The 24,638-nt window shown below is 57.5% G+C and overlaps 4 protein-coding genes across 7 annotated transcripts in view; 1 reads left to right on the plus strand and 3 right to left on the minus strand.

The window, feature by feature from the left end:
- Positions 1 to 3,669: 3,669 nt before the first annotated feature.
- On the plus strand, positions 3,670 to 7,853 carry MISP3 (MISP family member 3). Of its 2 annotated transcripts, none has more exons than XR_006298286.1 (3): positions 3,670 to 6,619; positions 6,993 to 7,213; positions 7,489 to 7,853. XR_006298286.1 is itself a non-coding variant. In XM_043586795.1 (3 exons), the coding sequence occupies exons 1-3, from the start codon at positions 6,052 to 6,054 to the stop codon at positions 7,504 to 7,506; spliced, it is 660 nt and encodes a 219-aa protein (XP_043442730.1). In that variant the 5' UTR covers positions 3,670 to 6,051; the 3' UTR covers positions 7,507 to 7,853. The 2 variants fall into 2 exon arrangements, 1 of the variants encoding a protein (XP_043442730.1); XM_043586795.1 differs by having other exon boundaries at positions 7,140 to 7,213.
- Positions 7,854 to 12,351: 4,498 nt separating this feature from the next.
- CA2H19orf67 (chromosome A2 C19orf67 homolog) lies at positions 12,352 to 15,505 on the minus strand. Its single transcript, XM_043586797.1, has 6 exons — positions 15,005 to 15,505; positions 14,200 to 14,344; positions 13,977 to 14,077; positions 13,705 to 13,890; positions 13,210 to 13,344; positions 12,352 to 12,734 (listed from the first exon to the last, which is right to left on the minus strand). Exons 1-6 carry the CDS (start codon positions 15,337 to 15,339, stop codon positions 12,560 to 12,562), a joined length of 1,077 nt encoding a protein of 358 aa, XP_043442732.1. The 5' UTR covers positions 15,340 to 15,505; the 3' UTR covers positions 12,352 to 12,559.
- Positions 15,506 to 16,576: 1,071 nt separating this feature from the next.
- Positions 16,577 to 19,859, minus strand: SAMD1 (sterile alpha motif domain containing 1). The gene is given in 6 exon segments (XM_043586798.1): positions 16,577 to 17,315; positions 17,415 to 17,526; positions 17,625 to 17,721; positions 17,813 to 18,107; positions 18,545 to 18,790; positions 18,792 to 19,859. Coding segments are annotated over 6 exon segments (1,623 nt in total). The 5' UTR covers positions 19,506 to 19,859; the 3' UTR covers positions 16,577 to 17,156.
- A 930-nt stretch (positions 19,860 to 20,789) lies between these two features.
- PRKACA (protein kinase cAMP-activated catalytic subunit alpha) overlaps positions 20,790 to 24,638 on the minus strand; it is a 17,150-nt gene continuing 13,301 nt past the window's right edge. For all 3 annotated transcript variants that reach the window (XM_043586800.1, XM_043586801.1, XM_043586799.1), the window contains exons 9-10: positions 22,808 to 22,972; positions 20,790 to 22,392 (exon numbers count right to left, since the gene is read on the minus strand). In XM_043586800.1, the coding sequence (XP_043442735.1) occupies positions 22,267 to 22,392; positions 22,808 to 22,972 (291 nt within the window). In that variant the 3' untranslated portion in view covers positions 20,790 to 22,266. The remainder of the gene's footprint in view (positions 22,393 to 22,807; positions 22,973 to 24,638) is intronic.

A 24,638-nucleotide genomic window follows, 5' to 3' on the forward strand; every position in this document is an offset into this window, starting at 1 on the left:
GGCTGGGGGCTGGCGGGCAGTTCTGGGGAGGTACTATCAGCTGTCCTGATAAATTATTTACCAGCCACTGGCCTCCTTGCCGCACTTGGCTGCCTCGCAGCAAACACACTCTCACGCGCGTGGTGCAGTGTGTGGGTGAGAACGGGGAGTCGCTGACCCCCTCCAGGGAATGGCACCTGCACTTGGCACCCCAGACGCCTCAAGTCCAGCTGCCCACCAAGGGTCACCAACATGTGAGCCTCATGGCGTAGCACACGTGTGGGATACTCTTATGCACGACTGCCCCTCCCTTCCTGGACCCTGGTGGGGAGGGAGGGACTGATACAGCTAAGGGATTCTGGAGCCCAGAGGCTGAGCACCATGGGAATCAGGAGGCCTGGCCCAGGGGTTTCTAGGCCTCAGTCTGCCCTTTTGTGAAATTAGATCAGGTGGCCTCCAGGACCCTGACACCCCTCAGATGCTATAACAATTAGGGATGGGGTGGTGATGAGGAAGGTCCGGAGAACTTCCTACCCAAATCCTCCCCATCCTGTTCTTTTTTTTTTTAAACTATTTATTTTATTTTGTTTTAAGTTTATTTATTTTGAGGGAGACAGAGACAACGTGAGCAGGGGAGAGGCAGAGAGAGAGAATTCCAAGCAGGCTCTGCACCATCAGTGCAGAGCCCGACGTGGGGCTCGAACTCATGAAACAGTGAGATCATGATCTAAGCTGAAACGGAGAGTCTGGATGCTTAACTGACTGAGCCACCCAGGTGCCCATTATTATTATTATTTAAAAATGTTTATTTTTGGGGTGTCTGGGTGGCTCAGTGGGTTAAGCGTCCAACTTCCGCTCAGGTCATGATCTTGCGGTTGGTGGTGAGTTCGAGTCCCCCGTCAGGCTCTGTGCTGACAGCTCAGAGCCTGGAGCCTGCTTCAGATTCTGTGTCTCCCTCTCTCTGCCCCTCCCCAACTCACATGCATTCTCTCTCTCTCTTTCTCTCTTTGAATGTTTATTTTTGAGTGAGAGAGAAAGAGAGAGAGAGTGAGAGGGAGAGACAGAATCCTAAGCAGGCTCCATGCTGTCAGCACAGAGCCTAATGTGGAACTCACAAGCCTAATTCTGAGATCAAGGCCTGAGCCAAAGTCAAAGTCTGCTGCTTAACCAACTGTTAAGCGCCCTCCCCATCCTGTTCTTAAAGGGCCAGTACACCCTTTATCAAATGACAGGGTGCCTCATTTACCCTTTGCCATTTGGGGAACTCATCTCCTACTTTCCAGGCTAGTCTCCCACAGCCCCCAGTCCTCCCCTCATCAGAGCCCTGGTCATGCTGTGCAATTTGACAGAAGCCTCGGTGAGAAGGGTCCTTGCCCTCAGCTCCCTGCTCTAGGGGCACACTCCAGCTAGGACCCCCTCCCCCCACCCCTGCCCTCAAGTGGCAAAGGTCAGGTACCTTCCTAACTCCTCCCTCCCTCTTGCAGATTCTCCTCAGGGTACTGGTGACCCCAGAATTCCCTATCCAAAGGGTCCTTAGCTCACCCATAAGGCCTCTGTGCCTCGTGAATGCAGACCCCACAACCAGGATGTGTCTCGCCCCACTGCCTCCAGCCTGAGAAGTGGTCAAAGGCAGCTATTGGCAGAGGGGTAAGGATAAAGCTGGGACTCGTGGTTCAGAGCCCCTCCTCCGTGCGGGCACAAGCCTCCTTGCTATGCAGGAGAGCATTGAAAGGGAGAAGTACAGGAGGCCAGACTGAGACCTGGGGTTTCCCTGTGCCCCACATTCTAGTACGAAACTCCTAGGGATCCAAAATGTTTTTGTTTGAACCTGGCCTTCTAAGTCATTCTGAAAATACATTTGCTATGATAAGAGAACACATTAAAAAAAAATTTTTTTTAAGTGTATTTATTTTGAGAGAGAGAGAGAGGGAGTGCATGTGGGGTAGGGACAGAGAGAGAGGGAGAGAGACTTCCAAGCAGGCTCTGCGCTGACACGGTGCGGATCCTGACGCGGGGCTCCAACTCATGAACCGTGAGATCATGACATGAGCTGAAATCAAGAGTTGGACACCTAACGGACTGAGCCACCCAGGTGCCCCAAGATTGTTCTATTTATAATCGGGTCTGTCTCCCAAACTCTACTGTACTTTCCCAGTCTGATGTGTTTCTTTATTTCCAGCACGGGGGTAGGCACCTAGTAAGTATCGTTAAAGAATTCTTAAGCAACCGTTGTGTATCAGGTATTGTTCTAGGCATGAGGTAGTTGGGTCTAGAGGTGAGCAAACAGAAAATGCTGTAATGCAGCTCACTTTTGGTGGTGACGAGGAGAGAGCGATAATATACAGATAAAGGCAATTGGTAATAACTGCCATATAGGGTGAGTCACAGAAAATAGCAGGATTAGGGTTACGGAGAAGGGCTGTGTGTGATGCAGGGTGGGTGATCAGGGACTGTTTGTCTAAGGAAGTGATATTTGAGTCAAGACCTGCATAGCTGAAGCCAGCCAGGGGGTGAGTCCTTCCAAGCAGAGAAAGAAAGGCAAGTCAGTGCAAAGGTCCTGAGGTAGGAGTGCAGTTGGGGGTTTGAGGGAAGCACAAAGGCTGGAATGGAGGAGTGAGGGAGAGTGTCAGAAGATGAGATCTGAGAAGTGGGCAGGGCCTTCTGGGTCAGAGTGGGGAGTCTGGGTTTTTCTGGTTGGTGGGTGGGGAGCCACCACTCAGTGAAGAGGGCAGTGTAGTGGCTGGGACTAGGGTGGAGAGAAGTGGACGAATTCAGAATATGTTTTGGAGGCAGAGTCAACAGATTCAACAGCAATCCAGCATGAGGATGGATTGGAACAGGGCTGAGAGAGAGAAGTTGAGGTAGATTCCTAGGTTTGGGGCATGAAAAACAGAATGGATGAGTCGTCACACACGGTGAAGAGCAGGGCTGGAGTAGGGGCGGGAGCCGAGAGCTCAGTTTTGAAGATGTTCAGTTGGAGGGGCGCCGGGGTGGCTCAGCCGGTTGAGCCGTCCAACTTCGGCTCAGGGCATGATCTCACAGCTCGTGGGTTCAGGCCCCGCGTCGGGCTCTGTGCTGACAGCTGGACGCCGGGAGCCTGCCTGGGATTCTGTGTCTCCCTCTCTCTCTGCCCCTCCCCCGCTCATGCTCCCTCTCTCTCTGTCTCTCAAAAACAAATAAGTGTCGAAAAACCCAATTTTAAACCCAGAGGAGAAGTCAGAGGTAGAGATTTGAGAGACACCAGCACAGAGATGTTGTTTAAAGTATGAGGTTGTGGGGGCGCCCAGGTGGCTCCGGGGGTTAAGCCTGGGACTCTTGATTTCGGTTCAGGTTATGATCTCACCGTCTGTGAGTTCAAGCCTGTGTTGGGCTCCTCGTTGAAAGCGCAGAGGCTGCTTGGTATTCTCTCCCTCTCTCAAAATAAATAAATACACTTAAAAAAATAAAATAAAGCATGAGGTTGGAATTGGTCAGGGGCTGAGTGCTGGCAGGAAAGAGATAGCATACTCAAACTGAGTAACTCATCAGAGCTCAGTCAAGAGTTAGGTTTTAAAAAAATGTTTGTTTATTTTTGAGAGAGAGGAAGAGAGGGGAGAGCAAGCAGGGGAGGGGCTGAGCCAGGGAGACAGGAAACCAAGCCTGCTCCTTGCTGACAGCAGAGAGCCAGATGCAGGGCTTGAGCTCACCAACGGCGAGACCATGACCTGAGCTGAGATCGGAGGCTTAACTGACTGAGCCACCCAGGCACCCCAAAAAAGAGTTGGCTTACAAAGATTTGGGGAAACAATCTCTGTTAGCAACAGCCCGGGGCCGTATCCACGCACTGGCCTTGGTGAGAGAGCTGTGTGGAGTAACTACCAGCAGCGAGGGACACAAGCAGCGTGGCTTACGGGCAGGGGCATGGAATAAACGTGCTGACCTCACTCCCCCTCTCCCATCAGCCAACCCCAGTGGAAGCCAGGGGGGAAAGGAAGCCTGTCCATGCAGGTGAAACAGAAGTCTGAGAAGAAATGCCTGAGAGGGAAACCAGGAGAAGATGGCATCCTCAGAGACCCAGGAGCTAACGGAAGAGGAAGTCAGACCCGGAACCAGGGTCTGGCAAGTGAAGTCCATCCGTGACCTTGGATGGAAAAGGCTCGGTGGGGTGGTGGGACCCAGAGCCTTGTCAGTGCTGTCAAACATGAATGGGAGGCGATGAAGACGAGAGAATGCTGTAGACAACTCTTTCCAGAAGTAAAGCTTTAATCTTCATGACCCCCCCCCCCCCACCAAGCAAGTGGACACCGCTCTGCCCATTTTACAGACAAGGGAACTGAGCCTTGGCGAAGGCTGGTACCTTGCGGAGGTTTTGCGTGGGATGGAACCCAGCTGGGCCCAATTCCAATTAGGCCAAAGGGGTCAGAGGGAGGAGCTTGAGACTAGGATCCAGGGGAAGGAAGGGAGTCACCAGAGTAGGCGGAGAGCTGGGGGAAGGAGTGATTGTTAGTTGGATTATTGGAGGTTCCCAGGCTGTTCAGCAACCCCCCCCCCCAACCTTTCTCTAGGTAACTATATCTTTCTTCCTGGTCACCCTAGAACGGTAGAGTAGGGCCAGAGGACAGATTTGGGGAGAGCCTGGGGGAGGAGAGTGGAAAATGTCTTTGGGGGTGGGTCGGCGCGGGGGCGTCGACCCTGCTGCCTCTGAACGCCAAGATCTGGCGCCAGCTGCGGAGAGCTGCTCCACACCTCAAGCCTGGATACCTCTCCGGGCCTTCCCAGCCGTCTGGGCCCAAGGTGACCGCCTTTCAACCGCAGCTGCTCCTCTAAGCCACGGGCGCGCTGGGTCTGTCCCTCCCTCTTCCCTCAGTCTGGAAGTGCACTTGGCCGCGGACGCCTTGCGGACTTTTCCAGGAGGGGTGCGGGGAAGCAGCCTGGGGCTTGACGCGAGCGGCGGGTACACCTCTCGGAAGAAGCCTAGTGGAGCCCAGGCACTGGGCGGGGGAGCTTGAGACGCGCCATGAGAGGGCTCCTGGCGCCCCCTTCAGTCTGAGCTGTGCGCTGCAGGGGTGGAACATGGATGGACAGCCCAGGGGCCAGGGGCGTTGCTCCCCGCTGGTCTGGGCGGGGCTAGCAAGGCTTCGGAAAGATGGCTTTGGAGCACACCGGCACCAGAAAGCCGGCGGTTCAAACACCCGACCCAGGACAGAGGTGGGGTCAATCCTCCCGGGAATGCCGGGGACGTGAGGGCGAAAAGGTGCCAGGGTGGCGCCCCGTTAGTGGAACGGCACCCAGACTTGTCCCCCAGCCGGCGGGCCAAGTCTAGGGAAGCCCTCCTACGAGAAGTCTGGTGCCCTGAGCTGACCTGAGGCGCGTCAGTGAACCAAATGCAGTGCCCTGCCGGGGCGCCCCCGCCCCGAGGGCGGGGCCAGGGCGGGGCCCAAGTCTTTCCTGCAGGTGCAGGGGGCGGTGCCCGGCCCTGTCCCCGGGGGCCGTTCTCGGAGGCCAGGGGCGGGTCAGAGAAGCGGCTGAGGTAGGCGACGCCTTAGAACCCGCGGGCGGTGACTGTGCCACAGGTGCTGCGCAGGGCACCGTGTCTCAGCTCTGAGCATCAAAACTCCGGCTCTGGAAACTAAGGCTTCCGAACTGCTCCCAACCCTGGACACCGAGGCCCCCGGGCCGGAGAGCGGAGCCCTGGGGTCGTCCGAAGCTCGGGGCCCCGAGCCCCCCGGGTCAGACATCGAAGTCCCGGGGCCTGCCGCAGAGCAGGACGCCGACGTACCCAGGCCAAGAGGCAAGGTCTCCGTGCTCTCCGCGGAGCAGGGCGCGGAGACCCCTGAGCGAGAGAGTGAAGTCCTTGGGCCATCAGCGGGGCTGGACACAGAACGCCCCGGGCCATCCGCAGCTGGGGGTTTTGAGAGTCTCGAGACAGGCGACGACAACCCCGAGCCGTCTGAAGCACGAAGCGCGGGGGTCCCGAAGCACTGTCCTCTTCAGTGTCCCGAGACCTCCTCTTCGGGGTCAGACTCGGAAGCCCCCCTGCTGCATTTTCTACTGCGCCCCGAGACCCCCCAACAGGTCCCCGGGAAGCCGCTCATGGAGACGCCCATCGAGCGAGAAATCCGCCGCAGCTGCGAACGCGAGGAGAGCCTGCGCCGGAGCCGGGGCCTGAGCCCAGGCCGCGCCGGCCGAGAACTCGTCGAGCTACGCGTGCGACCGGTGCTCAGCCTGCCGGGCCCGGGGCCCGCGCTCCCGCGCGCCTTGGAGCGCGCGCGGGCGGGCGCGCAAATGCAGCGAGACATCGAGCGGGAGGCCCACCGTCAGGCGGTGCTGGCGCGTCCCGCGGCCCCAGAGCAGTGCGCCCGGCCGCCGCCGCAGCCGCTGGGCGAGCTCAAGCGATTCTTTGAGACCGCCGCGGGACGCGGCTCCTCGCCGGCGGAGGAAGGCGGCGCGGGCCCGCAGGGGCTGCCGGATCCCGGAGGCCGGCCTCGCTTGGCCGTGCAAGGCCGGTGCCCGGTGCTGGCCCGTGCCCCGCCGCGGGTCGCGCCGTCGCTGCTGGAGCAGGAGGTGCGCGAGGTGCATGAGCGCGAACGGGAGCTGCAGCGCCAGAGGCTCAGCGTCTACGGCACCGCTGAGTTCAAGGAGCCCGCGCCGAGCCTCACGGGTAAGCCACGCGCGCCCCCACTCTAGGGACTCTCAGGGCTCCAGCCGCCCTCACCAACTGCCCAACTCCAGTAGCCTCTCTTCTGGCACTTAGGGTACCTCCTTGGGGCTCCCAGACTCCTGGGGCCCTCTCTCAACTCTCCGTTCACTGCCCCACCCCTTTAGGGCTGCTCTCTCTCTGTGCTCCACGCCCTACTCTGAATGGTCGACTCCTGGATACATCTCACCTAGGCTTTGGGTGGGAGGAAGGGAGGAGGATTCTAGATGTCTTTATCGGATTCCAGGGAACCTGCCTGGGTTCTGACACTCCTGGATGCTCCCTGTGAATTTTCGGGTTTCCACCTCCCCATTCTGGGTTCGCCTCCCTCCTTCAGGTTGCTCCCTCCTCCCGAATGGAGGCCTCCATGGGAAGGAGGGTAAACGCCTGTGTGTTTAAGGGGCGCGGCCGGTCTCCTTGGTGCTGGCCGCCTCCAGCTGGTGACAGGAGGGGCAACCCCCGCTGAGTGCCCCTTCCCCCGCAGCGAGCAGGGGCGACGGAAAGCTGACGGTGATCTGGCCTCCCCGCAGAAAGGCATCGGAGAACGGCTTGGAGCAGGTGGGAGCCCTTTCCCCCCCCCTCTTCCCTCAAGCGCAAGTCGCTCTTCCCCCACGTCTCCTCCCCGGGGCGTCAGGATGCTGGGCCACGGGAAGTGCACCCCCGCGCCCCCTGGGAAGTTACTCTGGGCTAGGACACAAAGTTCTGGACACGGCCAGGGGGTGACGGGGATGCCATAGTCCTGGGAACCAAGCTGCCCCACCCTGTGCATGAGTGTCACTCCCGCGGTGCCCGGGTCTCTGAGGTCGGCCTTCTGTCTGGCCTCCTCTCCCCAGGAGGAGCGGAAGCCTTGAGGTTCCAGTAGGTTGGGACACCCTGCCAGAGGTAACACACACATCAGAGGAAACTGGTAGGGGCGCCAGGGAGTGCCCTCCGAATCCGCCGAAGGCCTGGAGAGGGTCAGCAGTCTGCTCCGGGGAAGATGAAGTCGACCAGCTCCTCTTTGCGAAATTGGCCATTCTCTTCTATAAAACTATTAGTCCACGTTGGGAAACACCACCACTGTCAATCCTGCCAGTGAAACTGTCCAGCCCTTCTCCGCCTAACTGCGAACTGAACTGGCCTCTGCCTCCGGCCTTTACCGTTCGAGTAAATGCCTCGGCTACCCTCACTCCCCAATAAAGCCCCTTCTTTCTGGGCAGTGCAGGCTGTTTTCCTCTGGGTTCTCTTACTTTGGGCTGGGGCGGGAGCGCGTTTGGTGGAAGAAGTCCTGAGGAAACCACAGGAGGTGCCAGCCCGAGTATGGAATGTGCCCTTATCGCCCAGTTCTGGGGCTGCTAGTCTCCCCCGGCCCGGCCCGGGTCCTGGTGCCCCCTGGCGGCGCGGGCGCGAACTGCGGTGTTCGGACAAACTGGCTCATGCCCTCCCTTTTTCCAGACTTCTTCAACATTTATTGTGCCAGTGCCAATGGTATGCCCGGGAGCTGGGCGCTGGCTAGACAGAGGTGATAAGAGGTTGTTCCTTATTTGGGGACGTAAGCAATACCTGCAAAAAAAAGGGGGGTGGTGGTGGCGGTGAGGGTACAAACTTCTTCGCAGGGCATACAAAGCCACTTATGATCTGTCCAGCTGTTGCAAACCTCCCATGCGTGTAGACCCCAGACAAATATTAAGGAGAGAAATGGGGTATGCTGGGAAATGCCTTGTTTCAACGCGCAGGTAAGTGTTCCTCCATATCCGTAGTGAGTGAGCTTCTGATTTCCAAAAGCAAGGGGGAAACCTAGCCTTTGAAAGAGAAATCTCGGGGTGCCTAAGTGGCTCAGTCAGTTGAGCATCCGTGGCTTGATTTCGGCTCAGGTCATGATCCCAGGATCATGGGACCAAGGCCTCCCTGCTTCCCCTGCCCCTGCTGAGCTCTTCAGTGAGTGTGGAGCCTGCTTAAGATTCTCTCTCTCCCTCCCTCCCTCTCTCTCCCCCTCCCCTTCTGCCCATCTTCCTGGCTCACATGCCCTCTCTCTCTTAAAAAAAAAAAAAAAAAAGAGGGGTGCCTGGTGGCTCAGTTGGTTAAGCATCTGACCCTTGTTTTTGGTTCAGGTTATGATCTCACAGTTTGTGAGATTGAGCCCCACACCAGGCTCTGTGCTGGCAGTACAGAGCCTGCTTGGGATTCTCTCTCTCTCCCTCTCTTTCTGCTCCTCCTCCACTCATGCTGTCTCTTTCTCAAAATAAATACGTAAACTTAAAAAAATTTAAAAAATTTTTAATGTTTATTTTGAGAGAGAGAGAGAGCTAGAGCACAAGTGGGGGAGGGACAGAGAGAGAGAGGGAGACGCAGAATCTGAAGCCGGCTTCAGGCTCTGAGCTGTCCCCACACAGCTGATGCGGGCATCGAACTTGTGAACCGTGAGATCATGACCTGAGCCAAAGTTAGTCGCTCAACCGACTGAGCCACCCAAATAAATAAACTTAAAAAAATGTTTTATTTATTTTTGAGAGAGACAGTGTAAGCACGGGAGGGTCAGAGAGAGAGGGGGGAACAGAGGATCTGAAGTGGGCTCTGTGCTGACAGCAGACAGCCTGATGTGGGGCTCAGTCTCACAAACTGTGAGATCACGACCTAAGCCGAAGTCGGACGCTTAACCGACTGAGCCACCAAATGCCCCTAAATAAGTAAACTTTAAAAAAAAGAGAAAGAAAGATAAAAATCTACTGAACTTTATTTTTTTAACATTTATTTACTTTTGAGACAGAGAGAGACACAGCATGAACGGGGGAGGGGCAGAGAGAGAGGGAGACACAGAATCGGAAGCAGGCTCCAGGCTCCGAGCCACCAGCCCAGAGCCCGACGCGGGGCTCCAACTCGCGGACCGCGAGATCGTGACCTGAGCTGAAGTCGGACGCTTAACCGACTGAGCCACCCAGGCGCCCCTCTACTGAACTTTAAATGTGACTACTTAGAAACATTTTTAAATGGGGTGTGGGGCACAGGCATGTTAATAAGCAAAGCCTGTTTGTAGTAGAGCTTGTAGCTGTCAATTGCCAAGCCCTCCTTAATTTCCCTCCGAAGCCAGGGGGCTCAGGCCCCTCCCCCCGGTGGAGTTCAAGAGTTTGTGGACACCCTAAGTTGAAAAAGTGTATCGTTGCAGTTATATTCTGTGGTTTTAGGGTATCAGCTTCTTAGGCGTGCACTGAGACCCAGAAAAGACCCAGGAATGATTTAGAATCGTTGTTTAAACTCTTGGATTTGTCCAACACTGTATGCCCTGGGTCTAGCAACAGACTTGATCCTACATAGGACAAGCAGCTAATGAAGAACTGAAGAATGCTCACACAGCATTGCACCCCAAGAGCAGCTCAGCCCAAGAAGGAACCACACCCCATCCCATCATCACCACACTGAGCACATGCTTGATGGTGACTTTCAAAGGTCTGGAGAGAAAACAAAGAGCCAGTGCTGCCAGGGTGGGACATGGAAACACCCAGAGCACATTAAAAAAAAAAAAATATTTTTTGGGGGGGCGGGCAACGAGAGAAGAAGAGAGAGAATTTCAAGCAGGCTCTGCACTGTCAGTAAAGAGCTGGACATAGGGCTGGAACTCACGAGCTGCAAGATCATGACCTGAGCCGAAATCAAGAGTCACAGGCTCAACTGACTGAGCCACCCGGGGGCGCCCAGCATCTGTATTTGTTAAAGCTCTACGGGTGCTTTCCACATGGAGCCAAGTTCGAGGACCATCATGTAGATGTAGGCCAGCAGTCCTCAAAGTGTAGTGCCTGGACCAGCAGCATCAGATTTTGGCTTGGGATTTTGTCAACAAACACACATTCTTGGGTCCCACCCCAGACTTAAAAATCAAACCTTCCACATGATTCCACACTCAAGTTGGAGAATCATGCGTATAGATAGTTCCTGAGCGACAGGATCCAGGAAATCAGGCCTGTTTCTTTCCCCTCCCAGCACCTCACACCAGAAACCTTTAATGTTTATTTATTTTTGAGAGAGACAGAGAGAGAGCACGAACTTAAGCAGGGGAGGGCAGAGAGGGAGACAGAATCTGAAGAAGGCTCCAGGCTGCGAGCTGTCAGCATGGAGCCCGACGTGGGGCTCGAACTCACGGACTGAGAGATCCTGACCTGAGCACAAGTTGGATGCTTAACCAACTAAGCCACCCAGGTGCCCCCAGAAGCCTTTAGTCTTAAGTGGCCTGTGGATTTGTCTTAAGGGAGACAGTCTCAAGCTATGTGTGGCTGGTCTGAACTGAAATATGCTGTAAGTATGAAATACCAGATTGCAAAAACTCAGTACCCCCAAAAGGGAAATATCTCATTCATAGTTTCTCGCATAGATTATAGGTTGAAATAATATTTTGGATGTGTTGGGTTAAATAAAAATATCACTAAAAATAACCTGACTTTTTTTTTACCTCATTTTACATTTTTATTATTTTGAGACACAGAGAGGGAGACAGAATCTCAAGCAGAGCCCCATGAGGGGCTCAAACTCCAGAATGGTGAGATCATAACCTGAGTGGAAGAGTTGGATGCTTAACGGACTAAGCCACTCAGGCGTTCCTTTACCTCATTTTTCATATGTGGTTACTAGAAAGTTTGAAATTACATGTGACTTGCATTTTTGGCTCAATTTAAACTTCTATTTAATTAAGCTAGAGTCTTACAGTGTATGTCACTCACAGGGACTAACTTAAATCAGTATTAGGTAGCTTCAGAATCCCCTTGAACTCATTCAGACCAAAAAATCTTTGATGAAATCAGAAATTGTCACCAGAAGCTGTCTCCCCCCGCCCCCCCCCCAAAGATAAAAGGTTTTGGCGTCCAGTCTTGATTCATTTTACCTCTCACGCCCGTTTTTGTCATCTTAAACTGGTGCTTACAATACTATGTGCCTTTGTGCCTGGGAGTTTTAGGTAAGCAAGTGCTTTGCTCAAAAGCATAAATGCTAGGTCTCTCCTCCGACGACTCCAAAAATGTTACCAGGAATGAAAAGGCAGCCCCTACGGGGGTAACTGGCAGATGAGTGACACCCGGGTCAGGAATGACACCCTTCCCTTCGCAAGGGACCAGATGTAATCAGAAAGACCCGGTTCAGGATGGAGCTCTGCCACTCGCGCGCTGTAGCTTTCGAAGAGGTGAGTTCATTTCTCTCAACCCGTGACTCCTTTCCAGTCCAAGGTTGGAGTGGAGCTTAGAGATCCCAAGCTGGAGTTCCTTACGGCTTTCCCATCCCGCGCGCGCCCCGGACACCCCGCGAAGTAAGATGACCTGCCCACTCCATGACCCAAAAGCTGGAAGAGGAAGATTTGACTCTGGCCTTTAGGAAACTGATCACGGGCCCTTTGCTGATGCACGTCGGGAAATATAGTCTCTTCGGTAAAAAATAAGTCATTTCCGGGTCAAAATAGGAGAGTGGGCGTGGCCCCGGGGGTCCCTTCCCCCATTGGGCGTTGAATTTCCCGGCTACCCAAAACTTGAGGTTTTCTGGGTTCCGGTTGTTGACAGGCACTGCTACTTCCCTTTTAGCTTCATGTGCGCCTCTGCGCATGCCTTGAGAGCTGGTCCGCCAGTCAGGGGACTTTGGTTTTGTTTCAAAGACTACATTTCCCAGAAGGCCGCGCAGGTGGGCGGGGCCTCCTCGCCCCAAGGGGTGGGGCGCGGCGCACCGAGCGGACGCCGAGCCTGTGACCTCTTTCTTTCTTTTATTTAACGCAAAACTGGTGTGTCCCCGCGCAGGGCTCCGCGGCCAGGTCGGACCCGGTGCGAACGGTCCAGCTTGGCCTGGCCCCTTGGAAGGCGAGGCCGAGGTGCACTAGGAGAACGAGTGAGCCCCTCCCCTGCTCCCTCTCCTGGAGTTTGGAACTGTCAGGCTCCGGCTCCCATTCTCTCTCCAGGTTCAAGACCCCTGCGCGGCCCACGCCGCGGGCCCCGCCGCGCTCGGGGGACGGGCCGGGCCTGACTGGCCCGTGAGAATCTGCACCAGCAGGTCGGTGGCCAGCATGTGCGAGGGCTCCTCGAAGCCGATGGTCAGCAGTTGCTGGTAGTCCCCAGGAGGCTGCGGGCACAAGATCCTGGGGGCAGGGACAGACAGGCCCGGACGTGAGCGCCCCCAGCTTCTCGGGAACCCCTCCCCTCCGAGTGAGAGGCCGGTGGCTGAAAGAGGCTTTGTTTCAGCTGGGGGGGTGGGAAAAACCCTGGGGGGGGGGGAGTGCTTTTCTTGTTGCTGAGAAGCCTAGAGCTAATGGCTCTGGGAGGTTGAACAACCCTAGCCCTGACCTGGCCTATCACCCAGTTAAACTTAGCTGTGTGCCCTTGGGCAGGTAACTTAACCTCTCTGAGCACCTGTTTTTTCTTTGTAAAATGGGGCCTGTAGTATAGACCTCCATGGGTTGTGACACAAGTCTGCATAAAGCACTTTTCAGGGCACAATAAAATGCTCTCCTTATTACCAAGGGAAATAATGTGGGGGGAAGTGGATGGTCTTTGGTGAGGTTCTGCCCCTCCCTCCAGGGCCCAAGCCCACCTTGCCATTGTCCTAGTTCTTACCATGAATAAAGGTCATCCTCAGCTGGTCCTAGCGGCACCCATCGGCCAATGGACCACAACTTCTGGATCTGGGGGCATGAATTGGCTGGACTCTTGCCTGTGTCTTCCCATGTATCTCGATAGCACAGGAAGTAGCTGGGAGGGGAGGAGGGTATTAATTAAGAATGAGCAGTTTCCTTCTTCAATTGAGGGCTTTGATTGGGGTGGGGGGCGTGAGGTGGAAACTCATCAGAATTTGCCCTCAAGTTCTCAGGTAGGGATGTGGCTCCAGACGGAGGCCTTTTCTCCTTGCCAGCCTACTTTTAAGATGAGGACTTTTTTAATGGGAGGGTGAATTTTTTTTAAAAAGTGGGGATGGCCTTTCGAAGATCTTTGGTTTCCCGCCGGGCTTTCCATGCTTTGGTGGTGGTGGTGGTGGTGGTGGTGGTGGTTCAGAGGCCCACACTGGCATTCTGCACAGAGAGGGGAGAACTTTCATTCTCTCAGGGGACTCACTAATCCACGCGGGAATCTTGCCCCCTGCCGCTGGGCTCTGGGGCGGTTTCCAGATTCCAGCGCATCTTCTTATAGAGGTATCGGGGGAAGCGGCTGGCGGTGTAAGCGGCTGGGGCACAGTATCTGAAGATGGACACCTCGTGGGACGGGCTGATGGAGAACCTTCCGCAGAAGAAACAGGAGATACTGGCCGGAGACAGGACGGTGGGAAATGAGGCTGGGCTCTGGACGCCACCCTCTCCCCACCCCACTCCCGTCTCCTACCCTTTTACCTTAGGGGGTCGGTCTCCTCCAGGTCCACAAACCCAAAGGAGGCATACATGAGGACCAGCTGTTCTAGGCGCAGGGTCAGCTGTTGGGAGATCTCCAACAGCTGCATGGAAGAGGGGGCATAATGAGATTAGCTGGCCTGCCCGCATCGCCCTCCCCCCACCATTTCCCAACCCCGAGGAATGAAGAAAGGGGCACAGGGTCTAGAAAACCTGCTCCACACACCCCCTTTCGGACCAGCTCCTGCAGGACTCCATAGATGGGGGGCACACTCCTCGCGGCTGCCTCCAGGTAAAGAAAGTAGGGCTCACACATCTGTAAGAAGGTGGGCATGGCCTTTGCCAGCTGTTCCTTCTGCACTCGGTCCCTGCTAAAGAGAGAAAGGGGCCTTTGCCTGGGGTCCCTCATTCCCCACTCATTGGCAACCAGTCTTCCTAGCCCGGAACCCCTATGACAAAATCCCCCTGCGCCAGGACTTTCTCAGAGTATCTCCCAGGACCATTTGCATCAAAGCCATTTGGAACACTTGTTAAGGTGCTGACACCTGAATTCCACAACTGACTTTCCACTCAAAATGTCCTGTAGGGTGGAGCCCAGAAATCTAGGGTTTCAACAGCCTCCCAGAGGATTCCAATGGATACTGAAATGTGAGAATTACAGTCTCTTCTCCCCTGGGCTGGGAACCACATTATCCTTTGGGGTCCCATGCTGGTAGCCAGAGGGCCAAGTCTGGCACAGATTGGTTTTGTTGAGCCTCCCCAGGGCTCAAAATATAAGCCAACAGTTAAAAACTAGGAGAACCGTCCTCGTGAACTGGCAACCCCTGGGGGCCGCGTAATAGCAGGCCCTCCCTAACCCCAAATTTCTACACAGTCCTTATCACTCTTCGAAATTGGATCCTCAGTCAACTAGCTTCATTTACTGTCTCTGGCTCCTAATGCTTTTGAGTTTGCGAACCTAGCGTGCGTTGCCTATCCTGTTGCTCTCCTCAGTCTCATTCCGAGGGACCTAGGACCCCACCCAGCACCACCTGTAAAGTAAGTAGCTCTGGAAATCATCTGCCTTCTTGAGCAGGTAGCGGAGCTGTTCGGTGATGGGGCTGAACATGGTGTCCAAGGGTAGGCGAGGAGGGGCGGGCCCTGGGCCCGGGGCCAGAGGCTCGGGGGAAGGAGTAGCGGTAGAGGCCTCGGGGAGCTGTCCCTGGACGTCCTCCGGTTCCGCCTCGGGTGGGTCCCCAGGTCCGCCAGGGGACGCCAACCAGGAGGGATCCCCGCAGGGCTGTGCCCCAGGTTCCAAGTCGTCCGCGGGCGGTGTTTCCCCAGGGCCGGGGGGCAGCGGCTCCACGAACCACTGCTCGGTAGCCATCGTGGGGCCGCAGGAGGGGAACGCAGCTCTTTAAGCCGCCGCCGCTCTCGTTGGCCGCGGGTTTGACCCCGCCCCGGGAACCTCGGACTTGCCGGGACTGGGAGCGCGGCCCCCTCCAGCTCGCCCCTGCCTCGACCTCTCGGTCGGGGCGGCGCCGCGCGGAGGGAGTTCGCCTCGTTTGAATTTCAACACGCAGGAGGGGCGCGCCGCTCCGGTCCGCGGTGCGCGCCCGCGGGGCCCCGCGCAAACGCGCGCTCCCGGAACCTGGCTTGGGGGACGCGTCCGAGGGGGGCGACCTGGGCCGGTCCTGGCGCGGCCATGTCCCGGGGTGTGGCTGGGGGGGGGGGGCAGCGCCTTTCTCGCTCCTAAGCCGTTTCCTGGGGAGGAGGGGTCTTTACCGAGCGTCCAAACTCGGGGCGCAGGTACATAAAGGGAGGAAGCCCCGGCCTCGAGAAGTCTCTGACTCTCTGGCTCCAGAATCTGTATATTAAAAAACAAACAAACACCCCCCCCCCCCAAACACAACTCTAATGGAGTTGACAAACTGCATTAGAACTTAGTGGGGATTGGGATATCAGTGGCTGCTTTCTACGGATAACAGTCCTAAAAATCTTCACTTGGAAAAACGTGCGTGTCCCATGGTCTCATCCCTTCTGTTCCTCTTACTGGTGAGGACCGGTGAAGCCTGGATACCCTACCATGGGCCCAAGACAGACCCCTGCCCCCAATAGTTATAGACCGGATTCTTGGTGGCTTGCAAAGGCTGACTACATACGGCTATAAAGCTAAATACACTAATTACATTTAAAAAGACTCTGGGTAAAAAACTCAGACAGGTGTCTGACCCCACCCTGTGTGACCCTGAGCAAGCATCTTTGCTGTGCTGAGCCAGTTGCCTCTTCTGGAAAGTGGGTTTTTATGAGCTCTCTGCCTCATTGGGCTGGGGAGAGAACAACCGAGAAAATGCTCATAAAGCCTAGTTAACTGCTGGTCACTCAACAAGTATTTGAGCACCTACTGTGTGCCAGAGCACTGTTCTCAGCTTGGGGAGAGGACGGCACCTGATCTCCTGGAGCACTTCGTGTTCTGGCTGGCTGTGAGGCAGCCCCGTGCCCTACCTGGCTTCCTCCTCCAACAACTCTGTGTTAACCTAGACTCTCCCAGGAGGACCCCCCCCCCCCCCCCGTTTGCTCTTCACCCCCCTCCCCCACTCCATTCATGAAGTGAACTCCCAGCATTTTTTTTTTTTTTAAAACTTTATTTAAAAAACCTTCGGTGCAATATTAAAAAGCAATACGGCCAGCTGGAGCGACAACCAACAGAAAGAAAGAGGGTTAGGGAAGACCCAGGGACCCCACCCCGGCTATTCCCAGGGGCTGGAGGCCAGGGGCAGACCGGGATGGGGTGTGGGTGGTGGGGGAGAGAGGAAAGGCCACCCACCAAAATGAACAGGCAGAACAAAACATTTATATAGGAAACATCTGGCTGAACTGAAGAGGACCTAGGGGAGATGGGAAGCCCCCATTTTTTTTTTTTTCAAAAATGTCCTAGACTTGGGGGGGGGGAGGTTGGCTTCCTGGGGTGAAATGAGCAGGCCCTGTTCTCACCCCACACTCCTCTATCATGGAGTACAGGATGTGCTGGGGGCCAAATGTATGTATGCTGGGGAAACACAGGGAAGAGAGGAGTAGGGAGGAACACCCCCTCACTGGAATCTGTTAGGAGGGCTGAGAGCGTCCCCATCCAGCTCCTGGACTCGGGGGGTTTCGGGTGAGATGGGGGCTGGAATGGGTTGGGGCAGGGGAGAGGCTGGGTGCTCAGCCTAGAAAGCCATCGGGGTCGTCATCCTCAAAGTGGCCTTGCTGCAGCACCTTGATGTGGTGCTCGTAGATTTTCAGGGCTGGGCCCAGGCGGATGGACAGGCCAGTCAGCACATCTGTGCGCTGCATGAGCAGCAAAGACTTGCCATCGATTTCCTGGGTGGGACAGACAGACAGAGTCAGAGCAGATCCCCTTTCCCCCCCACCACTGAGGCCCTGGGATAGAGAGGGGTACATTGAGGGTTGGGAACTCACCTGCTCTTGGAAAGCTGTTGCCTGCTCGGGGAAGCCGGCCTCAGTGAAGTACTCGACCACGTCCATCACTGTCCACTCCACAGGGTCAGCCGGCTTCTCTTTGCGCCCAGAACTGTGGCAGAACAAGGGGAACCAGTGAGTAGCGATACTCCTCTGGTTCTATTACACGTCGGTAGGCAACACGCCCATGGCTCAAATACCCCAACTTACGGACAGCCAAAGGGGGTCCCATCAGCCCCAGGGAGGGCTGGTTTTCCTGGGGGCAAAGGCACAGGGGACGGGGAGTCTGGCCCAGTGGCAGCAGAGGCTGGGAAAGAAAAAGCATATGCCTGTGGCTTTGTCTTGGGGCTCAGTTCCTCCCCATCAGGCAACCTTCCCCAACTCAGAGAGATCCTTACCTGATCCCCCTTCCTTATTCATGGCTGCCATGGAGAACACTTGGCGGGTACCACTGCCTGGTGCTGGCCCCCGGCCCTCATCCTGGCCCTGGAGGGGTCCACAGGGTGTCCACTCCTTGACCCTCTCCTTGGCACTCTGAGGGCCTCGCTCGCCATTAAGCTGGTGGTGCTGGGCACCTGCTGGACGGTCACCCTCCGGCACTTCGGATCCCTCTGACACATCGTCTTCATCATCTTCATCTTCATCATCTTCTTCCTCTTCTTCCTTCTCAAGCACCCGCTCTTCTCCACCTCTCTGGTGCCAGGGAGAGAAGCAGGAAAAGGTTAGTGGCTGTTCTGGCCTTTCGCCCAGTCCCTGTGACCCAGGATCGAGTGGTGTGCTTACCACCCACCTTTAATATCAACACGGACTAACTTTTACGCATTCAGTCCGTGCCACGCTCTGTGTTAATAAAGCCCTTAGTAGCCAAATCTCACTAAACTCGCTTAACAACCTCAAGGGGTCGCTACTGCTATTAAGTCGCGTTGTACAAGCAGAGGAAACTGAGGCTCGGGAAGATTAAGTCACTTGCCAAGGTCACCACGGGCCGAACCCGCAGGGAAGACGCGAAAAGCCAAGGCCGCCCGCCACCCGGTTCCTCCCGGGACTCGCGCCCCACCACCAACTTCGCCCGCACCTGCCTACAGCGCGGCACCCACCCCCCCACCCCGCCCTTTCCCCGGCGCGCTCACCTTGCTCCGCGACGCGCGGGCGCTGGCGGCCGGCGGCGCCCGTCCGGGCCTGTCCCCGCGGGGCAGTGCGAGCGCTCCGAGGCGGGTGCGCTCCAGGCGGCCCCGCGCTGCCGCCTCTTCCTCCAGCAACCCCTGCACGCGGCCGCGGGTCAGGCGACCGCCGGCGCCGCCGCTGCCCCCGAGGTAGCGCACGACTTCCCGCAGGCTCACGGGCCGCGCCGGGCCGCCGGCCCGCGCCGCGCCCCCCCTCCGGCGGCTGCTGTGGCTGCGGCGGCGGCGGCTGCTGCTGCTGTGGCGGCGCCGGCGGCTGTGGCGGCGGCGGCAGCGGCGGCTCCCGGGCGGCGACGGCGGGCGGGGGGGCGCGGCGCGGGCCGGCCGGGGGCGCCACTGCCGGAGGAGCGGCAGGCGCGGGCGGCGGCGCGGCCAGGGGCGCGGCCCGCTGCGCGCGGGGGCCCGGCTGCGCGGGGCCGGGCGAGGGGGGCGCTGTGGCGGCGGCAGCGGCGGCCGCGCGGGGCGCCCGGGCCGGGGCGGCGGCGGCGACGGGCGCGGGCGGTGGCGGCGGGGCGGGCGTGGGCGGCGGCGCGGCGGCGGCGGCGGCGGCGGCTGGGCCCCCGCGGGGGGCGCGCGGCGGGGCCGGCGGGGTGGCTCCGCGCCGGGGCGGCTGGACGCGCGCCGCGTTGCGGTACGAGATGCTCCCCTTGTAGCTGACCCGGAGCACGGCGCGCTGCTGGATCAGTTTCTCGAGCTCGGCGCGCGTGCGCTCCGGCTCCGGGCCGTGCCGCCGCCGCACCATCCGGCAGATGCGCTCCAGGTCCGGCCGCGCCTTGCGCGAGCGCAGCGAGTCGATGGTGTCCAGGATCCACTCTTGGTAGTGCGGGGAAGCGGCGGACGACGAGGCAGCGGCCGCCGTGGTGGCGGCCGCCGCCGTCTCCGGCGGGGGTAGGGCCGGGGGCCCCGCCATGCCTCCCGCCCGGCCCGGCTGCACCGTGCGCGCTGCCTCCCTCCCAGCGCGGCGCCCCCCTCTCCGGCTCCCCTCCCTCCGCCGCTGCCCGCCTCCTCCGCCTCCCCCCCCGGGGGGCGCAGCGCCTCGGCGGAGCGGCGGCGGCGCTGCTGTTTCTTTGCAAAAAAAAAAAAAAAAAAAAAAAAAAAGCGAGAGAGAGGGAGCGAGAGAGAGAAAAAACAGTGAGAGAGAAAGAAAAGAGAGAAAAAAATATGCACACACTCACTCACTCGCACGCACGCACACACAGACCCGCTTCTGCTGGGCGCGCGCGGGGCCGGGGATGCGAGGAGGGAGGAGGGGAGCGCGGCGCGGCCGGCCCCTCCCCGCCGCCGCCGCCGCCGCACGCGCGCCCTGCGCCCGGGACACTCCGGCCCCCCTTCCTTCCCTCCCTCCCTCCTCCCCGCCGCCCGCCTTCCTCCCTCCCACCCCCACGCGCCCGCTTTTAAGGTGGAGCTCGGGCCCCCCGCCCGCCCCCTTTACCCTGCGCTCTCGCTCACTCTGGCTCGCTCCGGCCCCCCCTTACAACTCCCGCGCGCTTTTTAAGGAGGCGCCGTGGAGTTGGCGCCGGGGCGGGGGCGGGGGAAAGCGGCGGGCGGGGGAGGGGGAGGGGAGCGCCGGGGGGAGGGGAGAGGGGGCGGGCGGGGCGGGCGGGCGGCGCTCGGCCGCCCTCCAGCCATTGGGCGCGGGACCCAGACGTCCCCGGCGCCCAGCCCCCCTCTCCACGCCTCCCCGGCGCGCTCCGCTCTCGGGACCGCACTTACCGGGAACTCGCCGCCCGCGGGCCGGGCCGCTGCGCTTGCCGGGCGCCGCGGGGACCCTCGGACTGTCGCCGCCCCCGCGCCCCAACGGCGCGCTTGTCCCCGCGCTCCGCGCCGAGGATGCGGGGAGGGGGGCGCGCACCGTCTCCCCCACCCCTTACCCCCCCCTTGCCGGGGCCGCCTCCGCCGCCGCTCGGCCTCCCGGCGCGCCGGCCCCAGCGTCTCCCTAGAGCGCCCTCTCGGCCGGGGGCTGGACGCCGAGGGGGCGCGCCACAGATTCGGGAACCCCGAATCCAGGGTCAAAGGGCAATTTGGCGCCCCCCTCTCCTGCAGGGCGGGGTAGTGGCGGAATTCCGGCTAAACCCGGCTTTACAAAGACTCCAGGCCAGGTCCTGATCAGCCTGGACGTTGGGGTCCGAAATGGTCTTTCCAAACCCCTGGGGGTGTGTGGGTGGGTGACCGAAGTCGGGAACACCAGCGACACTTTTTTTTTAAACAAAACTTTATTGGTAATAGTTTTCAAATATGTTTACAACAGCACACTGTTCAAGAGGAAGTCGCGTCCTTCGCAGCACACAGGTTGAATCGCCCCCACGCCCACCCGGGGCCCCACCCTAGGCCTGAGAGCTCCTCCTGGTTGGGGAGAAGTTATGAGAGAGATATGGGGATGAATGGGGTGGTTCCCCAGGGGCTCCCCACTTTTCTGTTGAGAGAGAAAAAAGCACAAATGGGGGGGGGGAGGAGTGATGGACAGCTGACAGCTAAGCAGAGGAGGAGCGCCCAGGTTTGGGGGAGGGGGGGCGGAGGCTGCTAGGTGAATAAAACCGGCAGCCCCTCCCCAGCAACCCTGGCCTTGAACCCGGGGCCACAAGAGGGAGGAGGGCTTTGCCTTCTTTTGCTGGGGTTGCCTTCCAAACTGAGCTGAGAGGAGGCTGGGCATTAAAATCTAGCTGAGAATAAAATTCAGGAGTTTGGGGCGAGTGCTGGTGGGAGGAAAGACCCTGGGGTTGGGGCTCCCCTTCTATCTTTTTGGGGGGCAACTCCTCTTTGGCAGGGAGAGGGGCAGCTGCTTTGTCTCGGTCCCGAAGCCCAAGGGTGAAGAAAGGTCTGCTGGGGCAGAAGGGGATAGGGGCTTCCTAAAGGGGCTGAGACCCTTCCAGGCTTGGCAGGGGACACCCCCCCCCCCAAGGTGGGGGGAGTGGGCAGAGGAGCAGAGGAGATTAGCAGCTTGGGGCGGAGGTTTGAACCCCAGCTCCTTCCTTTACAAATTCAGTCTGCTTCTCAGCCTAGTTAAAATGGATTTGGGAAGTGGGGGGCATGGAAGGGGTAAGGGTAGAGGAAGGAGGGAGGGAGGCACTGGTGGAACTTAAATAAGAGTATACAAATTTTTTTTTTTTTAATTCTAGCAAGCAGCCCACTGAACAGGTCACTAAAATCTCTCCTCTCCAGTCACCATTGCTCTGAAGAGAAGGCTGGCCTTTCCTTCATTAGTTGGTGATGCCTGTGGTTTGGGGGAATGGGGATGGAGTTAAGTTTGGGCCTCTCTTTGCACACCCTGTCCCTGAATACACCAGCAAGACGTGGTCTGACTGGAACTCAGAAACTCATTTAAAACAGGCAGAAGTAGGCTGGTTGGGGGTGGCGGGGGGGGGGGCTTTAGGGGAGGAGGAAGGCAAAAGCAGTTGGGTCTGGGGGTAGGAGCAGGAGGGTGAGGGAATGAGGGGGAGCAGCTGGTGTTTCCATCCCTCCATGTATCTGGGCTTCCTGCTCCCCCCTACCCTGGAGGGTGGGGTGGGGGTGAAATTAGATGCAAGGAACTCTGGGGCCCTCTGGCTGTTCAATCCAACCCTCCCACCCACCCCCCACCAAAAAAAAAAAAAAAAAAAAAAAAAAAAAAAAAAAAAAAAAAAGAAAGAAGAAAGAAAGAAAGAAAGAAAACCCATGGGGGCATAGGCACACCCCTAAAACTCAGTAAACTCCTTGCCACACTTCTCATTGATGGAGACTCGGATCTCTTCCTCCTCATAGTCGTCGAAATTACTCGTGTCCCCAGGGCCTTTAAACTTTGGTATGAAGGGAGCTTCCACCTGGAGAGGGGTTAAGAACCACCCAGACCTCAGTAGTCAACATAATCATCCTTATAACAATAAATGTGAATGGCCTAACATTTATGAGATGACTTACTCTGACCCAGGCCTGAGCTTACATCAGGCTGTGAATTCACCTTAATAACCTAAGAATCTCATTATAGCCAACTCACCAGAGGGGCATCTCCTGCCCAAGGTCATAGAGTGGCCGAATGACCCCACAATCCCATTTCTAGACCCCCACTGCTCTAAGGTGCCTCAGCTAGGTTGACTCAGAGCCTGCGGCCTATTTTCAAATGCCACTTCCCTTTCCATCTCTCCACTGGCAGCCCTCTCTGGCTTATAGCCTCCTCCCCAAACCCTCAGTGTACTGGGGGGGGGGGGAGCACGTGGCACGGGGAAGGAGGCGGCCCACCTTCCTCTGGTAGATGGCGATCCAGTCAGTTGTGGCAAACCATTTGTGGTTCTTGATATCGTTGACTCCGTTCTTGAGGTTCCCAAAGCGTTTGGTGAGGTCCACCTGCAGTAGGTTCCGCAGCAGATCCTTCAGGTCGGAGCTGAAGTGGGATGGGAACCGCACCTGGAGAGAGGGGGTTAACACAGGGTGGGCAAGTTGTCTGGAGTTTGGGGAGCCTGGGTTGCCTTTGCTGCCTCACAGACCTACCAGGTAGAGGGCTGCCAATTTGAGTGCACTTCAGAATCTCATTAAAACAGCTGGTTGGGCCCACTGGAGTTTGATTCCGGAGGTCTGAGTGGGGCCTGAGAACCCATGTACCTAGCCAGTTCGTCAGCCATGCTGATACTGCTGGAGAGGGGGCCGCTTTGAGAACTGCTGCTCTAAGGTAAATGCTATGATGCTTCCCATTTTAGAGAAGAGGAAACAGGCTCAGAGGGGTTAAATAGCCTGCCTAAGGTCACACAGAGGAGTGGGACGGGGGTGTTTAATCTTGGGTCTGTTGGGAGTCCAGAACATGCATTCTTAGCTACTGCTTCCTCAGGCAGCTCTACTGGTGTCTGGGGATTTCTGAAATATTCATGGTTAGGAGAGGAACAATTGTTTTTCTGATTCCCCCTCTCTCCACTGACTGACTCTTCTCTTTAAGGTCCAGTTTAACTTTCCCAGAAACTTCCCCAAACCCTGGGAGCCCAAACTTTGTTTGCAAGTAGTCACTGGATTTACAGCTACAAGAAGTGACTTTCAGCAATGCTCTACATTTTACATGCTGTGTGACCTTGGCCATGGCCCTTAACCTCTCTGGGCCTGCGCCTGCCTTTCTGGCATGGGGCAGATATCCCAGAGTTGCATGAGGGAGATAATACTGCCGAGGGTGCGTGGGAACTGAAAAATGCTACAAAGAAGGGAGTTACGCTCATCTTCTCTTCCCCCTCAGAACTGTCCATGGTTTTTTTTTCTTTTTCTACTTTGGGCTATTTTCCCTGCAATTTCTGTTCTGCCTGGGGGCAGACACCTCGTCTTCCCCTTTTTAGTGACCCCACCTTGCAGCTGAGAAGTGTCTGGTCCCCCCATTCTCATATGAGTAAGAGGAGGTTCAGAGGGGTGAAGGCACTTGCCCCAGGCTGAGCTGTTCCCACTAATTCCTGGGCTAGGTGGAAGGATGGCTGGGTCCCCGCAGCAAGGTAGTGAGCTGAGGGCAGAGGTGGGGTTCCCAACCTATCTCGAGACCTAGGAGCCTAGGATGATGCCATGGTGTGGTCCCAGGCCAGACATTTCCCCTCTCCAAGCCTGAGCTCCATCACTCTTTCAAAGTGCTGGGGTAGAGCTGAGGGGGTGCATCGTGGGGCAGTGAGCATGTATCACCACACCCTGTAGCAGTTCTGTCCCCCCTACCTGCACCCTGAGTTAGGAAGTCTGCATTTGGGAGGGGAGGCATGGGCCACATACCCTAAGTGATCCCTGCAAGGTCTGGAGGGGCACCTGCGAACTGCACATGGTCTCTTTTCTACTGTGAAAAGTCAGGCTCAGTGGGGCGACTGGAGGCGAGCTGAGCCTCCTGTTGGGCTGGAGAGGTGTTCAGGTGAGGCTTGGGGTTTTGGAAGCCCTTGAAGTTTCAGCAGTGTGGGTCCAGGATTAGACAGGGAGGTTGTGTGAGGTGCTCGCCTGTTAAGGTGGCTGGTGCACCCAGCTTCATTGCTTGGCCTAACTCAATGAACTTCCAGATTGTTCTGACAATAAGCAGGGCTCCGTGGTGAGCAGAACTGGTGGGGGAAGGGTCTGTCTGGGGGCT

Source organism: Prionailurus bengalensis, chromosome A2 (genome assembly GCF_016509475.1).
Source record: "Prionailurus bengalensis isolate Pbe53 chromosome A2, Fcat_Pben_1.1_paternal_pri, whole genome shotgun sequence".
In the NCBI taxonomy this organism is placed as follows: Eukaryota; Metazoa; Chordata; class Mammalia; order Carnivora; family Felidae; genus Prionailurus; species Prionailurus bengalensis.

Coding starts and splice junctions, on each gene's coding strand:
- CA2H19orf67 (XM_043586797.1), bottom strand. CDS start 15,339: ATGGCTACCGAGCAGTGGTTCGTGGAGCCGCTGCCCCCCGGCCCTGGG. Junction 13,891..13,976: donor GAGGAGACCGACCCCCTAAG/GTAAAAGGGTAG, acceptor GTCTCCGGCCAG/TATCTCCTGTTTCTTCTGCG. Junction 12,735..13,209: donor GAGGATGACCTTTATTCATG/GTAAGAACTAGG, acceptor CCCTGCCCCCAG/GATCTTGTGCCCGCAGCCTC.
- MISP3 (XM_043586795.1), top strand. CDS start 6,052: ATGGAGACGCCCATCGAGCGAGAAATCCGCCGCAGCTGCGAACGCGAG. Junction 6,620..7,139: donor GCCCGCGCCGAGCCTCACGG/GTAAGCCACGCG, acceptor CTTCCCCCGCAG/CGAGCAGGGGCGACGGAAAG.